This window comes from Pristiophorus japonicus, chromosome 1 (genome assembly GCF_044704955.1).
Source record: "Pristiophorus japonicus isolate sPriJap1 chromosome 1, sPriJap1.hap1, whole genome shotgun sequence".
NCBI lineage: Eukaryota > Metazoa > Chordata > Chondrichthyes > Pristiophoridae > Pristiophorus > Pristiophorus japonicus.
In genome coordinates, this window is record NC_091977.1 from 511,718,230 (window position 1) to 511,733,932 (window position 15,703).

The 15,703-nt window shown below is 43.4% G+C and overlaps 1 protein-coding gene across 3 annotated transcripts in view; it reads right to left on the bottom strand.

Moving 5' to 3' along the window:
* dennd3a (DENN/MADD domain containing 3a) overlaps positions 1–15,703 on the bottom strand; it is a 201,493-nt gene that overhangs the window by 44,376 nt on the left and 141,414 nt on the right. For 2 of the 3 annotated variants that reach the window (XM_070895700.1, XM_070895709.1), the window contains exon 15: positions 14,425–14,529. The exons of the other annotated variant lie outside the window; for it this stretch is intronic. In XM_070895700.1, coding sequence (XP_070751801.1) covers positions 14,425–14,529 — 105 coding nt within the window. The remainder of the gene's footprint in view (positions 1–14,424; positions 14,530–15,703) is intronic. 3 annotated transcript variants of the gene reach the window in all.

Consider the following 15,703-nt stretch of genomic DNA (forward strand, 5'->3'; position numbering starts at 1 on the left):
AATTGATAACACTTTATTACCAATTACTGGAACAGAAATAAATGGTCTTTACCTATTTGGATGTATTAGGGTCAATACTGGAAAAGCTGCAATTAATGCCCATTCTTAGTTAGCCGGAGAAGTTGGTGGTGAGCCTTCTCCTTGAACTGCAGCAGTCTGATGCTGATGGTGTCCACAGTACTGTTACCACAAATTTCTACCATTTTACAAGATTGGTTACTAAACATAGAAACATAGAAAATAGGTGCAGGAGCAGGCCATTCGTCCCTTCAAGCCTGCACCGCCATTCAATATGATCATGGCTGATCATTCAACCTCAGTACCCCACCCCCGCCTTCTCTCCATACCCGCTAATCCCTTTAGCCGTAAGGGCCACATCTAACTCCCTTTTGAATATGTCCAATGAACTGGACTCAACAACTTTCTGTGGCAGAGAATTCCACAGGTTCACAACTCTGAGTGAAAAGGTTTCTCCTCATCTCGGTCCTATATGGCTTACCCCTTGCAGTCAATAAGGCCTAAATACAAGTAATGAGGGACAACTAATCACTTTTACTGATGAGAGAAGCTGCAGAGATGTAGTTGGAGCTAGCAATGGGAACAGGAACTACCATCCAGGATGAGCTTGCTTTCAGAGAATCATTGAAAATTACGACACAGAAGGAGGCATTTCAGCCTATTGTGTCCGTGTCAGTCGAAAAAGAGCTACACAGCTTAATCCCACCTTCCAGCACTAGGTCCGTAGCCCTGTAGGTCATGGTTCTTAAAGTGTACATCCAAGCACTTTCTAAATGTGATGAGGAGTTCTGCCTCGACCACCCTTTCAGGCAGAGAGTTCCAGACTCCCATCACTTTTCTTCGAATTTATTTTCTTCCACCTTCTCCCCATCTCTTTTGAAGGTACTGACTTTCAATAAATATGGTTCCATGAGTGCAGGTAGCCCTCCAATACCTAATCCAAGTAGCCATTCTTCATGAGTAAGCCTACACAACTAATTCTGCCAGGCATTTAGAGAGTACCCTGTTGCTTGATTCTGTCCTTGCCTAACATTCACACTTTTTAATCTGGTATCAATGGAGAATGATTACGCTGTTTTTTTTGCCTCCTTGACCCAGAAGCTGTTGATAACCAATGTAGTGCCTCTACTGGCACAGGCTCAGCTAACCATAAGAACGTAAAAGCAGACCTGAGCAGGGAACTACAAAAGAACGCCCAGAGACCAGCGCGAGAGCAGACCAGAGCAGGAAACTACAAGAGAGCTAGATGGAAGCAACGCCAAGGAACCTGTGAGGGGAGAGAAGTAAAAAGAAATCAAAGTGTGGCGTCACAGGAAAGCAGGTACGTGATTGGTTGGTCAATATTTCTCTCTTTATTTTCTAAACATGGGCATTGGTTTAAATTAAGAGCTGGGATTAAAAACTAAACATGGATAATTGATATTTCAAAACGTGTAAACATAATTAATTAAATTAACTACATTAGAGATGGCAGGGCAGGGGATGTGTTGCAGCTGCAGCATGTGGGAGCTGGTGGACACCAGTGTGATCCACGGCAACCACATCTGCAGTAAGTGTTGGCTGCTCGAAGAACTTCGGCTCAGAGTTGATGAGCTGGAGTCCGAGTTTCAGACACTGCGATACATCAGGGAGGGAGAGTGTTATCTGGATGCTGCGTTCCAGCAGACAGTCACACCTCTTAGGTTAAATCATTCAAATTTGGTCCGTAGTCAGCGACAGGAGGGTATGACTGCGAGTGAGACAGGTATGGAGACCCAGGATGTAGTGATGGAGGAGCCCGAGCCCTTGTTCTTGTCCAACAGGTACGAAGTGCTTACTCCCTATGTGGACGAAAGCAAGGACTTGCAGGGGAGGATGAGTAAACTGACCTCACACCGTGGTACAGGGGACCATTCAAGTGGGGGGGGGGGGGGGGAGTAAAAAGAACTGTGGTAGTGGTAGGGGACAGTATAGTTAGGAGGATAGATACTGTTCGCTGCAGCAGAGAGCACGAGTCCCGAAGGCTGTGTTGCCTGCCCAGTGCCAGGGTTAAAGACCTCTCCTCTGGGCTAGTGAGGAACTTGGAGTGGGAGGGGAAAGATCTGGTTGTCATGGTCCACGTAGGTACCAACGACATAGGTAGAACAAAGAAAGAGGTTCTGCTGAGGGAGTATGAGCAACTCGGGGCTAAATTAAAAAGCAGAGCCACAAAAGGTAATAATCTCTGGATTACTACCTGAGCCACAAGCAAATTTGCATAGGGTAAATAAGATCAGAGAGATGAACGCATGGCTTAAAGATTGGTGTGGGAGAAATGGGTTTCGATTCATGGGGCACTGGCACCAGTACTGGGATAAGAGGGAGCTGTTCCGTTGGACAGGTTTCACTTGAACCAGGTTGGGACCAATGTCCTGGTGAATCAAATAACTAGGGCTGTCGAAAGGGTTTTAAACTAAATCGTGGGGTGGGGGTGGGGTAGTGGAGGGATCAGGTAGTGGAAATTTAAAGTCAAAGAGAAAGAAGAAGGCAATAGTGTGGGGTAGTGGTAGGGGTAATGATAACTAGAGTGTGACAGGAAGGGACAGAGCATTTAAATTTTAAAAAAAAGAGTGCATCAGAAAGTGGGGTCAGATAGGTAAAAATGGTACAAAGAAAAAATTAAAAGCTCTTTATCTGACTGCACACAGCATTTCTAACAAGATAGGTGAGTAGAAATAAATGGGTATGATCTGATAGCCATTACAGAGACGTGGTTTGCAAGGTGACCAAGGTTGGGAACTGAATATACAAGGGTATTTGCCATTTCATAAGGATAGGCAGAAAGGAAAAGGAGGTGGGGTAGCTCTGTAAATAAAGGATTAGATCAGTGCAGTAGTAAGAAATAATATTGGCTCCGAAGAGCAAGGTTTGGAAGCAATTTGGGTGGAGATAAGAAATAATAAGGGAAAGAAGTCACTGGTGGGAGTAGTCTATAGGCCTCCTAACAGTAGCTACACTGTAGGAGAATATAAATCAAGAAATAATGGAGGCTTGTAAGAAAGGTACGGCAATAAGCATGGCCGATTTTAATCTTTATATTGATTGGACAAATCAAATTGGCAAAAGTAGCCTTGAGGAAGAGTTCATAGAGTATATCTGGGATGGTTTCTTAGAACAGTACATTGTGGAACCAACCAGGGGGCAGACTATTTTAATCTTGTAATGTGTAATGAGACTGGATTAATTAATGATCTCATAGTAAAGGATCCTCTTGGGAAGAGTGATCATAGCATGGGAGAATTTCAAATTCAGTTTGAGGGTGAGAAAGCTAGATCTCAAACTAGTGTCCTGAAAAATAAAGGCAATTATAAAGTTATGAAGGCAGAGTTGCCTAAAGTGGACTGGGAAAATAGATTAAGGGGTAAAAGGGTAGATAAGCAGTGGCAAACATTTAAGGAGATATTTCATAACTCTCAGCAAAGGTATATTCCAGTGAGAAATATAGACTCGAAGAGAAGGATGAACCATCCGTGGCGAACTAAGGAAATAAAGGATGGTATCAAATTGAAAACAATGGCATACAATGTTGCGAAGAATAGTGGAAGGCCAGAGGATTGGGAAATTTTTAGAAACCAGCAAAGGACAACTAAAAAAAAATAAAGGGAGAGAAGATAGTTTATAAGAATAAACTGGCAAGAAATATAAAAACAGACAGTAAGAGCTTCTACAGGTATATAAAAAGGAAGAGAGTAGCTAAAGTAAATGTTGGTCCCCTTAGAGATGAGACTAGAAAATTAATAATGGGAAAATGGGAAATGGCAGAGACCTTGAACAAATATTTTGTCGGTCTTCACAGTAGAAGACACTAAAAGCATCCCAATAATTGATAATCAAGGGGCTGTTGGGAGGGGAACTTAAAACAATCACCATCAATAGCGAAAAAGTACTCGGCAAACTAATGGGACGAAAGGTAGACAAGTCCCCTGGACCTGATGGCTTGCATCCTAGGGTCTTAAAAGAAGTGGCTGTAGAGATAGTGGATGCATTGGTTGTAATCTACCAAAATTCCCTGGATTCTGGGGCGGTCTCAGCAGATTGGAAATCCGCAAATGTAACACCCCTATTTAAGAAAGGAGGGAGACAGAAAGCAGGAAACTATAGACCAGTTAGCCGAACATCTGTCATTGGGAAAATGCTGGAGTCCATTATTAAGGAAGTACAGGTAGTAGCAGGACATTTAGAAAATCATAATACAGTTAAGCAGAGTCAGCATGATTTTATGAAAGGAAAATCTTTTGTTTGACAAATTTGCTGGAGTTCTTTGAGGATGTAACGAGTAAGATGGATAAAGGGGAACCAGTAGATGTCGTGTATTTGGATTTCCAGAAGCATTCGATAAGATGCCACATAAAAGGTTATTACACAAGGTAAGAGCTCATGGGATTGGGGTAATATATTAGCATGGATAGAGAATTGGTTAACTAACAGAAAACAGAGAGTCGGAATAAATGGGTCATTTTCAGGTTGGCAAACTGTAACTAGTGGGATAACACAGGGATCAGTGCTGGGGCCTCAACTATTTACAATCTATATTAATGACTTTGATGAAGGGACAGAGTGAAATGTAGCAAAATTAGCTGATGATTCAAAGATAGGTGGGAAAGCAAGTTGTGAGGAGGACGCAAAGATTCTGCAAAGGGATACAGATAAGCTCAATGATTGGGCAAAAATTTGGCAGATGGATTATAATGTGGGAAAATGTGAGGTTATCCACTTTGGTAGGAAAAATAAAAAAGCAAATTAGTATTTAAATGGGGAGAGATTACAAAATGCTGCAGTACAGTGGGATCTGGGGGTCCTTGTACATGAAACACAAAGGGCTGGATTTTGGGCTTTTTGGATTCGGGGCGTTAATTGCAGCAGGGCGTTAAAGTTAGCACCTGAAAATAGTTTGTGCCTCCAACTGCAAGTTTTGGCGAAAATGCAAGTTGGTGGGACGTTGACGTTAAGTCAGGCGTTACACAATGGACTTTTTGCGTCCGAGCCAAAACTTGTGGCAGTAAAGAAGTTTCATTGTTGTTTAGTGCCCTGCAACATAACGTTGTATATTGTATGGTTTTATTTTGGTGGAGGGTGTTTTTGTGACTTTCTTGCAGTAAAATTTATGACTCATCATTTGCCATTGGTGTCTTGTGCATCATTCCAACGTTCACCAGAGATGTGCCTTTATGGGGGCACATAGCATGTCCAGTATTAGCTCCATCCCTCAGTTTCCTCCATTTAGGAAAGTTGGTCCATTACGAGCTGGCGATGTGCGAGTGTTGCTCTGGCAGCATCTCCACGCTACCTCCCCCGTGGATGGGGTGGCTATCCAATGGGGGCCTCGACAGGCTCCTCTTCATCATCCTCCTCCCGCTGAGGTGGGCATGCAATTCCAACTGGCAATGCCTGGCTCCTCCAAGCTGTGTAACATGCAGCACACCACAATGAATTTGGATACCTGTTCAGGGGAGCATTGAAGGCTGCTCCAAAGCGGTGCAGGCATCGGTCTGCCTGTAGGAGATGGCGTATCTCTGCAAGCAATTTCTTTCAGAAGCGCAGCCTTCTAACATACTGCTCCTCTGAGAGATGCATGTCTGAGCATTGGTGCCTATAAACCTGTGTGGGAGTAAGTCCTCCTCTCCGGACGTATTCAGCTTCTCATCAACCGTGGGCCGACATGGTCAAGAGTCCTTCCTCGAGCATGATTTAAAAACTAGTATTAAAACACTCTACCTAAACGCACGCAGCATTAGAAATAAAGTAAATGAGTTGACGGCACAAATCATTACAAATGGGTATGATTTGGTGGCCATTACAGAAACGTGGTTGCAGGGGGGCCAAGACTGGGAATTAAACATACAGGGGTATCTGACAATTCGGAAAGATAGACAAGAAGGGAAAGGAGGTGGGGTAGCTCTGTTAATAAAGGATATCAGCGCATTTGTGAGAGACGATATTGGCTCCAATGAACAAAATGTTGAATCATTGTTAGTAAAGACAAACGTAGGTCCCCTGCAGTCAGAATCAGGGGAAATCATAACTGGGAACAAAGAAATGGCAGACCAATTGAACAAGTACTTTGGTTCGGTATTCACTAAGGAGGTCACCAACAACCTTCCGGATATAAAAGGGGTCAGAGGGTCTAGTAAGGAGGAGGAACTGAGGGAAATTCTTATTAGTCGGGAAATTGTGTTGGGGAAATTGATGGGATTGAAGGCCGATAAATCCCCAGGGCCTGATGGACTGCATCCCAGAGTACTTAAGGAGGTGGCCTTGGAAATAGTGGATGCATTGACAGTCATTTTCCAACATTCCATTGACTCTGGATCAGTTCCTATCGAGTGGAGGGTAGCCAATGTAACAGCACTTTTTAAAAAAGGAGGGAGAGAAAACAGGGAATTATAGACCGGTCAGCCTGACGTCAGTAGTGGGTAAAATGATGGAATCAATTATTAAGGATGTCATAGCAGGGCATTTGGAAAATGGTGACATGATAGGTCCAAGTCAGCATGGATTTGTGAAAGGGAAATCATGCTTGACAAACCTTCTGGAATTTTTTGAGGATGTTTCCAGTACAGTGGACAAGGGAGAACCAGTTGATGTGGTATATTTGGACTTTCAGAAGGCTTTCGACAAGGTCCCACACAAGAGATTAATGTGCAAAGTTAAAGCACATGGAATTGGGGGTAGTGTGCTGACGTGGATTGAGAACTGGTTGTCAGACAGGAAGCAAAGAGTAGGAGTAAATGGGTACTTTTCAGAATGGCAGGCAGTGACTAGTGGGGTACCGCAAGGTTCTGTGCTGGGGCCCCAGCTGTTTACACTGTACATTAATGATTTAGACGAGGGGATTAAATTTAGTATCTCCAAATTTGCGGATGACACTAAGTTGGGTGGCAGTGTGAGCTGCGAGGAGGATGCTATGAGGCTGCAGAGCGACTTGGATAGGTTAGGTGAGTGGGCAAATGAATGGCAGATGAAGTATAATGTGGATAAATGTGAGGTTATCCACTTTGGTGGTAAAAACAGAGAGACAGACTATTATCTGAATGGTGACAGATTAGGAAAAGGGGAGGTGCAAAGAGACCTGGGTGTCATGGTACATCAGTCATTGAAGGTTGGCATGCAGGTACAGCAGGCGGTTAAGAAAGCAAATGGCATGTTGGCCTTCATAGCGAGGGGATTTGAGTACAAGGGCAGGGAGGTGTTGCTACAATTGTACAGGGCCTTGGTGAGGCCACACCTGGAGTATTGTGTACAGTTTTGGTCTCCTAACCTGAGGAAGGACATTCTTGCTATTTAGGGAGTGCAGCGAAGGTTCACCAGACTGATTCCCGGGATGGTGGGACTGACCTATCAAGAAAGACTGGATCAACTGGGCTTGTATTCACTGGAGTTCAGAAGAATGAGAGGGGACCTTATAGAAACGTTTAAAATTCTGACGGGTTTAGACAGGTTAGATGCAGGAAGAATGTTCCCAATGTTGGGGAAGTCCAGAACCAGGGGTCACAGTCTAAGGATCAGGGTTAAGCTATTTAGGACCGAGATGAGGAGAAACTTCTTCACCCAGAGAGTGGTGAACCTGTGGAATTCTCTACCACAGAAAGTAGTTGAGGCCAATTCACTAAATATATTCAAAAGGTTGTTAGATGAAGTCCTTACTACTCGGGGGATCAAGGGGTATGGCGAGAAAGCAGGAAGGGGGTACTGAAGTTGCATGTTCAGCCATGAATTCATTGAATGGTGGTGCAGGCTAGAAGGGCTGAATGGCCTACTCCTGCACCTATTTTCTATGTTTCTATGTTTCTATTGTGGGTGGAGATTAGAGATAGTAAAGGGAAAAAGTCACTGGTGGGCGAAGTTTATAGGCCCCCAAATAATAACTTCACGGTGGGGCGGGCAATAATCAAGGGAGGCATGTGAAAAAGGAACGGCAGTAATCATTGGGGATTTTAACCTACATATCGATTGGTCAAATCAAATCGCACGGGGTAGCCTTGAGGAGGAATTCATTGAATGCATACGGGATTGTTTCTTAGAACAGAATGTTACAGAACTTACAAGGGAGCAAGCTATCTTAGATCTGGTCCTGTGTAATGAGGCAGGAATAGTAAACGATCTCCTAGTAAACGATCGTCTCGGAATGAGTGACCACAGTATGGTTGAATTTGTAATAAAGATTGAGGGTGAGGAAGTAGTGTCTCAAACGAGCGTATTATGCTTAAACAAAAGGGACTACAGTAGGATGATGGCAGAGTTGGCTAAAGTAGACTGGAAACAGACTAAACGGTGGCACAATTGAGGAACAGTGCAGGACTTTTAAGAAGCTCTTTCAGAGTGCTCAACAAAAATATATTCCAGTGAAAATGAAGGGCGGTAAGAGAAGGGATAACCAGCTGTGGATAACCAAGGAAATAAAGGAGAGTATCAAATTAAAAACTAATGCGTATAAGGTGGCCAAGGTTAGTGGGAAACTAGAAGATTGGGAAAATTTTAAATGACAGCAAAGAATGACTTAGAAAGCATTAAAGAAAGGAAAGATAGATTACGAAAGTAAACTTGCGCAAAACATAAAAACAGATAGTAAAAGCTTTTACCGATATATAAAACGGAAAAGAGTGACTAAAGTAAATGTTGGTCCCTTAGAAGATGAGAAGGGATTTAATAATGGGAAATGTGGAAATGGCTGAGACCTTAAACAATTATTTTGCTTCGGTCTTCACAGTGGAAGACACAAAAACCATGCCAAAAATTGCTGGTCACGGGAATGTGGGAAGGGAGGACCTTGAGATAATTGCTATCACTCGGGGGGTAGTGCTGGACAGGCTAATGGGACTCAAGGTAGACAAGTCCCCTGGTCCGGATGAAATGCATCCCAGGGTATTAAAAGAGATGGCGGAAGTTATAGCAGATGCATTCGTTATAATCTACCAAAATTCTCTGGACTCTGGGGAGGTACCAGCGGATTGGAAAGCAGCTAATGTAACGCCTCTGTTTAAAAAAGGGGGCAGACAAAAGGCAGGTAACTATAGGCCGGTTAGTTTAACGTCTGTAGTGGGGAAAATGCTTGAAGCTATCATTAAGGAAGAAATAGCGGGGCATCTAGATAAGAATAGTGCAATCAAGCAGACGCATCATGGATTCATGAAGGGGAAATCATGTTTAACTAATTTACTGGAATTCTTTGAGGATATAACGAGCATGGTGGATAGAGGTGTACCGATGGATGTGGTGTATTTAGATTTCTAAAAGGCATTCGACAAGGTGCCACACAAAAGGTTACTGCAGAAGATAAAGGTACGTGGAGTCAGAGGAAATGTATTAGCATGGATAGAGAATTGGCTGGCTAACAGAAAGCAGAGAGTCGGGATAAATGGGTCCTTTTCGGGTTGGAAATCGGTGGTTAGTGGTGTGCCACAGGGATCGGTGCTGGGACCACAACTGTTTACAATATACATAGATGACCTGGAAGAGGGGACAGAGTGTAGTGTAACAAAATTTGAAGATGACACAAATATTAGTGGGAAAGCGGGTTGTGTAGAGGACAGAGAGAGGCTGCAAAGAAATTTAGATAGGTTAAGCGAATGGGCTAAGGTTTGGCAGATGGAATACAATGTCGGAAAATGTGAGGTCATCCACCTTGTATAAAAAAAAAAACAGTAAAGGGAATATTATTTGAATGGGGAGAAATTACAACATGCTGCGGTGCAGAGGGGCCTGGGGGTCCTTGTGCATGAATCCCAAAAAGTTAGTTTGCAGGTGCAGCAGGTAATCAGGAAGGCGAATGGAATGTTGGCCTTCATTGCGAGAGAGATGGAGGACAAAAGCAGGGAGGGCCTGCTGCAACTGTATAGGGTATTGGTGAGGCCGCACCTGGAGTACTGCGTGCAGTTTTGGTCACCTTACTTAAGGAAGGATATACTAGCTTTGGAGGGGGTACTGAGACGATTCACTAGACTGATTCCAGAGATGAGAGGGTTACCTTATGATGATAGATTAAGTGGACTGGGTCTTTACTCGTTGGAGTTCAGAAGGATGAGGGGTGATCTGATAGAAACATTTCAAATAATGAAAGGGATAGACACGATAGAGGCAGAGAGGTTGTTTCCACTGGTCGGGGAGACTAGAACTAGGGGGCACAGCCTCAAAATACGGGAGCCAATTTAAAAGCGAGTTGAGAAGGAATTTCTTCTCCCAGAGGGTTGTGAATCTGTGGAATTCTCTGCCCAAGGAAGCAGTTGAGGCTAGCTCATTGAATGTATTCAAATCACAGATAGATAGATTTTTAACCAATAAGGGAATTAAGGGTTACGGGGAGCGGGCGGGTAAGTGGAGCTGAGTCCACGGCCAGATCAGCCATGATCTTGTTGAATGGTGGAGCAGGTTCGAGGGGCTAGATAGCCGACTCCTCTTCCTAATTCTTATGTTCTTATATTCATGTAGCTTGACACCGCCTGGCAATAGTATGGAGCATGATACACTGGCGAACGAGTAATGCCCCCGTTAAATTTTCTCACTTAAGTAAGGGCATTGCAATGGCAGATTGAAGTGGAGTTTGCAAGTTGGGAGCTTTACACAGCATTATGTGCGCAACCGTTGTACTAAATATGACCTGCAATGTAGGATCCTCATCCATCCATTTTAAAATGGCGCCAATAACACCTGCTGCACCCTGGGACCGCCTGTTTTTTTCCAGACATTTCCTGGGGTTAAATGAGGTGTTAAGAGGGAATGTTCCATCCGGGGCACGAGCGCAGAATTGCACAACGATTGGCGTCATCATCACGCTAAAAACCGGAGCGAATCGCTAAAAAAAAGGTATGCTTTTTGCACCATCGCAAACCAATAGCCGAAGATTCCAGCAGGGCGGTAAATACTGGACGCCCGACATAACGCCCAAAAATAGCATTTAATGTCCTGCCGGGGCACTAACCAAGGCGCAAATGAACCAAAAATCCAACCCAAAAGGTAAGCATGCAGGTACAGCAAGTAATTACAAACATAGAAACGTAGATAATAGGTGCAAGAGAAGGCCATTCAGCCCTTCGAGCCTGCATCACCATTCAATATCATGGCTGATCATTCCCTCAGTGCCCCTTTCCTGCTTTCTCTCCATACCCCTTGAAACCTTTAGTCGTAAGGGCAATATCTAACTCCCTCATGAATATATCCAATGAACTGGCATCAACAACTCTCTGCGGTAGGGAATTCCACAGGTTAACAACTCATCTGAGTGAAGAAGTTTCTCCTCATCTCAGTCCTAAATGGCCTACCCCTTATCCTAAGACTGTGTCCTCTGGTTCTGAACTTCCCCAACATCGGGAATATTCTTCCCGCATCTAACCTGTCCAGTCCCGTCAGAATTTTATATGTTTCTATGAGATCCCCTCTCATCCTTCTGAACTCCAGTGTATAAAGGCCCAGTTGATCCAGGCTCTCCTCATATGTCAGTCCAGCCATCCCGGGAATCAGTCTGGTGAACCTTCGCTGCACTCCCTCAATAGCAAGAATTTCCTTCCTCAGATTAGGAGACCAAAACTGAACACAATATTCCAGGTGAGGCCTCACCAAGGCCCTGTATAACTGCAGTAAGACCTCCCTGCTCAAATCCCCTAGCTATGAAGGCCAACATACCATTTGCCTTCTTCACCGCCTGCTGTACCTGCATGCCAACTTTCAATGAGTGATGAACCATGATACCCAGGTCTCATTGCACCTCCCCTTTTCCTAATCTGCCGCCATTCAGATAATATTCTGCCTTCTTGTTTTTGCCCCCAAAGTGGATAACCTCACATTTATCTACATTATACTGCATCTGCCATGCATTTGCTCACTCACCTAACCTGTCCAAGTCACCCTGCAGCCTTTTAGCGTCCTCCTCACAGCTCAGACCGCCACCCAGTTTAGTGTCACCTGCAAACCTAGAGATATTACACTCAATTCCTTCATGTAAATAATTAATGTATATTGTTATCAGCTGGGGTCGAAGCACTGAGCCTTGCGGCATCCCACGAGTCACTGCCTGCCATTCTGAAAAGGACCAGTTTATCCCGACTCTCTGCTTCCTGTCTGCCAACCAGTTCTCTATCCATGTCAGTACATTACCCCCAATACCATGTGCTTTAATTTTGCACACAAATCTCTTGTGTGGGACCTTGTCAAAAGCCTTTTGAAAGTCCAAATACACCACATCCACTGGTTCTCCTTTAGGAAGGCAAATGGAATGTAGGCCTTTATTGTAAGGGGGATGGAGTATAAAAGTTAGGAAATCCTGCTACAACTATACAGGGCATAAGTAGACCACACCTGGAGTACTGCATACAGTTTTGGTCTCCTTATTTAAAGGAGGGATATACTTGCATTGGAGGCAGTTCCGAAAACGTTCACGAGTTTGATTCCTGAGATGAAGGGGTTGTCTTATGAAGAAAGGTTAAGCAGGTTGGGCCTATATTCATTGGAATTTAGAAGAATGAGGGGTGATCTTATTGAAACGTATAAGATTCTGAAGGGGCTTGACAAGGTAGATGCAGAGAGTATGTTTCCCGTTGTGGGGGAAATCTGGAACTGGGGAGCATAGTTTCAGAATAAGGGGTCGCCCATTTAAAATGGAAATGAGGAGGAATTTCTTCTCAGAGGGTTGTAAATCTTTGGAATTCTCTACCCCAGAGAGCTGTGGAGGCTGGGTCATTGAATATATTTAACGTGAAGATAGACAGATTTTTGAACGATAAGGGAGTCATGTGTTATGGGAAGCGGGCGGGGAAGTGGAGTTGTGGCCAGCATCAGATCAGCAGTGATCTTATTGAATAGCGGAGCAGGCTCGAAGGGCCAAATGGCCTACTCCTGCTCCCATTTCTTATATTCTAACTTGATAAAGCAAAAGGTTTCCTTTTGTTACTTGTCATTATTCAATTTTGATACGTACATAATTTGAACATTTCAGCAACAAATTGCATTTATACAGTACATTTATACGTGGTAAAAGGCCCTTACAAGAGCATTAACAAAATAACCAATTACCAGAACAGAAATAAATGATCTTTACACATTTGGATATAGTAGTTTTTAAAAAATTATTATTCTCAGAACAGGAGCAATTTGACACTGAGCCACATAAGGAGATATTAGAACAGGTGACCAAAATCTTGGTCTAGGTTTTAAAAAGCGTCTTAAAGGAGGAGAGGCAGAGAATTTTAGGGAGGGAATTCCAGAGCTTGGAGCTTAAGTAGCTGAAAGCACGGCCACCAAATGGCAGAGCAATTAAAAATGGGGAATGCGCTAGAGGAGTGCAGAGATCTTGGAGGATTGTAGGGCTGGAGGAGGTTAGAGAGATAAGTGAGGGCGATTCGTGGAGGGATTTGAAAACAAGGAGGAGGATTTTAAAAATCGAGCCACTGCCGGACTGGGAGCCAATGTAGGTCAGCAAGCACAAGGTGATGGGTGAACGGGACTTGGTGCGAGGTAGAATAATGAATCAGTTCATGTCCGCATGTAAGAAGACCTGGACAACATCCAAACTTGGGCTGATAAGTGGCAAGTAACCTTCATGTCACACAAGGCAATGACCATCTCAACAAGAGAGCGCCTAACCACCTTGATATTCAGTGGCATTACCATCACCATATTCCCCACTATCAACATCCTGGGGTAACCATTGACAAGACATTTAACTGGACCAGCCACATGGCTACAACAGCAGGTCAGAGGTTGGGTATTCTGCGGTGAGTGGCTCCCCCTCCTGACTCCCCAAAGCCTCTTCACCAGCTATAATGCACAAGTCAGGAGTGTGCTGGAATACGCTCAACTTGCATGCTTGGTGCAGCTGCAACAACAAGGATGAATTAATCCTCTTGACCAGCACCCCATTCACCAGCTTAAACATCCATTCCCTCACCACCTGTGTACTGTGTATGTACTATCTACAAGATGCACTGCGTGGAGTCACCAAGTCTCCTTCGGCAGCACCACCCAAACCCACAACGACCACTACCTAGATGGACAAGGACAGCAGGTGCATGGGAACACCATCACCTCCAAGTTCACCTTCAAGTCACACACCATTCTGGCTTGAACATTTATCGCTATCCCTTCATAAATCACTGGGTCCAAATTCTGGAACGCGTTACCTAACAGCATTGTAGGAGTACCTTCACCACAAGGACTGCAGCGTTTCAAGAAGGCGACCCACCACCGCGTTCTGAAGGGCAATTAAAGATGGGGAGTAAATGCCTGCTTTGCCAGCAATGCCCATAAAATATGAATAAAAGAAAATTCAATCTTTATAACAGTGGATGAAAGATTCTGCAGCATTCTAGCATGCCAATGTTGTTAAAAAGTAAAAAGGTATCAGCATGGATGTTAGCATTGTTAGTTTTTGGAAATGGCCCAGCGTTACATTCTGCTTACCAGTCTCAGCCGATAAGTAAAATATTGATCTTGAAACCACTTTAGGCGTTGGGAATTGCTCCGATGTCATGTCACGAAAATTAAGGTTGTTCTTTTCAGATTTGACTGAGGGAAAACAATAGAGGTAAAACGAAGAAGTGCATATTTCTTGAAGTGGGTGAAGGATTACCTCCTACTTAGCCTGTTGAATAATCAATGCAGTCAGAAACTATTCTGAATTTAACTTTTATTAATACCTCAGGTCCAGCATCTATGATTCAGCATATATGCAACTTAAAGGAGATGGTAACTGACATTAGTGAAGCTTAAACTGACAAGGGTGAAGAGATATAGCTGGAACCATACATCAGTAACTTTATCATTAAAAGTTCGGATTTTGCTGTAGGAATAATGGTAAATCGGACAGCAACTTCCAGTGACCACTCATGCGCAGGTAACTGGAAATCAGGAAGATGCTGTTCAATTTGCCCTGCTGCTACACTGGTATATCACCGAGAGACTCAGCATTCAAACACACGAAGGATGTGAAGTTGTTCTCTCGCCTAGTCTCCTGAATTTACACCATTCTTTGCACTTTTATATGCTCTTTCCTTTAGTTTTATGTTCTCTCTCACCTCTTTTGTCGATCATGGCTGTTTTATTTGACAAGTAGAGCTCTTACCCCTTAGGGGTATATATTAGTCCTGTATTAACTAAATTCCTTTTTGAACACTGTTCATCTGTAGTTTTAGCTGATATAATTTTGTCCAGTTGGCTGTCATCAAATCTCATCCCATTAAAGTTAGCTTTACCAAAATCTAGAATCTTAGCAATTGTGTAACCTTACTCCTTTTCAAACCTAACATTGAATTCAATCATATTATGATCACGGTTAGATTATTAACCAAGTCTGGCTCTGTACTCCTTACTAAATTAGTAAGGCCTTAAGTAATGCCTTAAGCTTGCAAATCTAGAAATCTTTGCAATGTTGGTGTTTGGGCCCAATTCCTTAACAAACAACCAACTTGGCATCGATAATGATGCATTAATCTCACACCCGAAGGAATTTGTTTTTTTTAAGGAAAAGGGGCTGTTTGGGAATATAGGTTTTTGGGTTGAACAAAATGGTGTGCTTCCTACATTTATTATCCACAAACTGCTATTACCAAGCATATCCAATAGATGACAGCAGATTATTATAACAGCGTTGGGATACCAACATGATGAGGTTAGTTTAAAAACCATCAACCAGTACAGATATTTATAATTCTGTTCGTGGAAAGATCTCCTATTCTCTTCC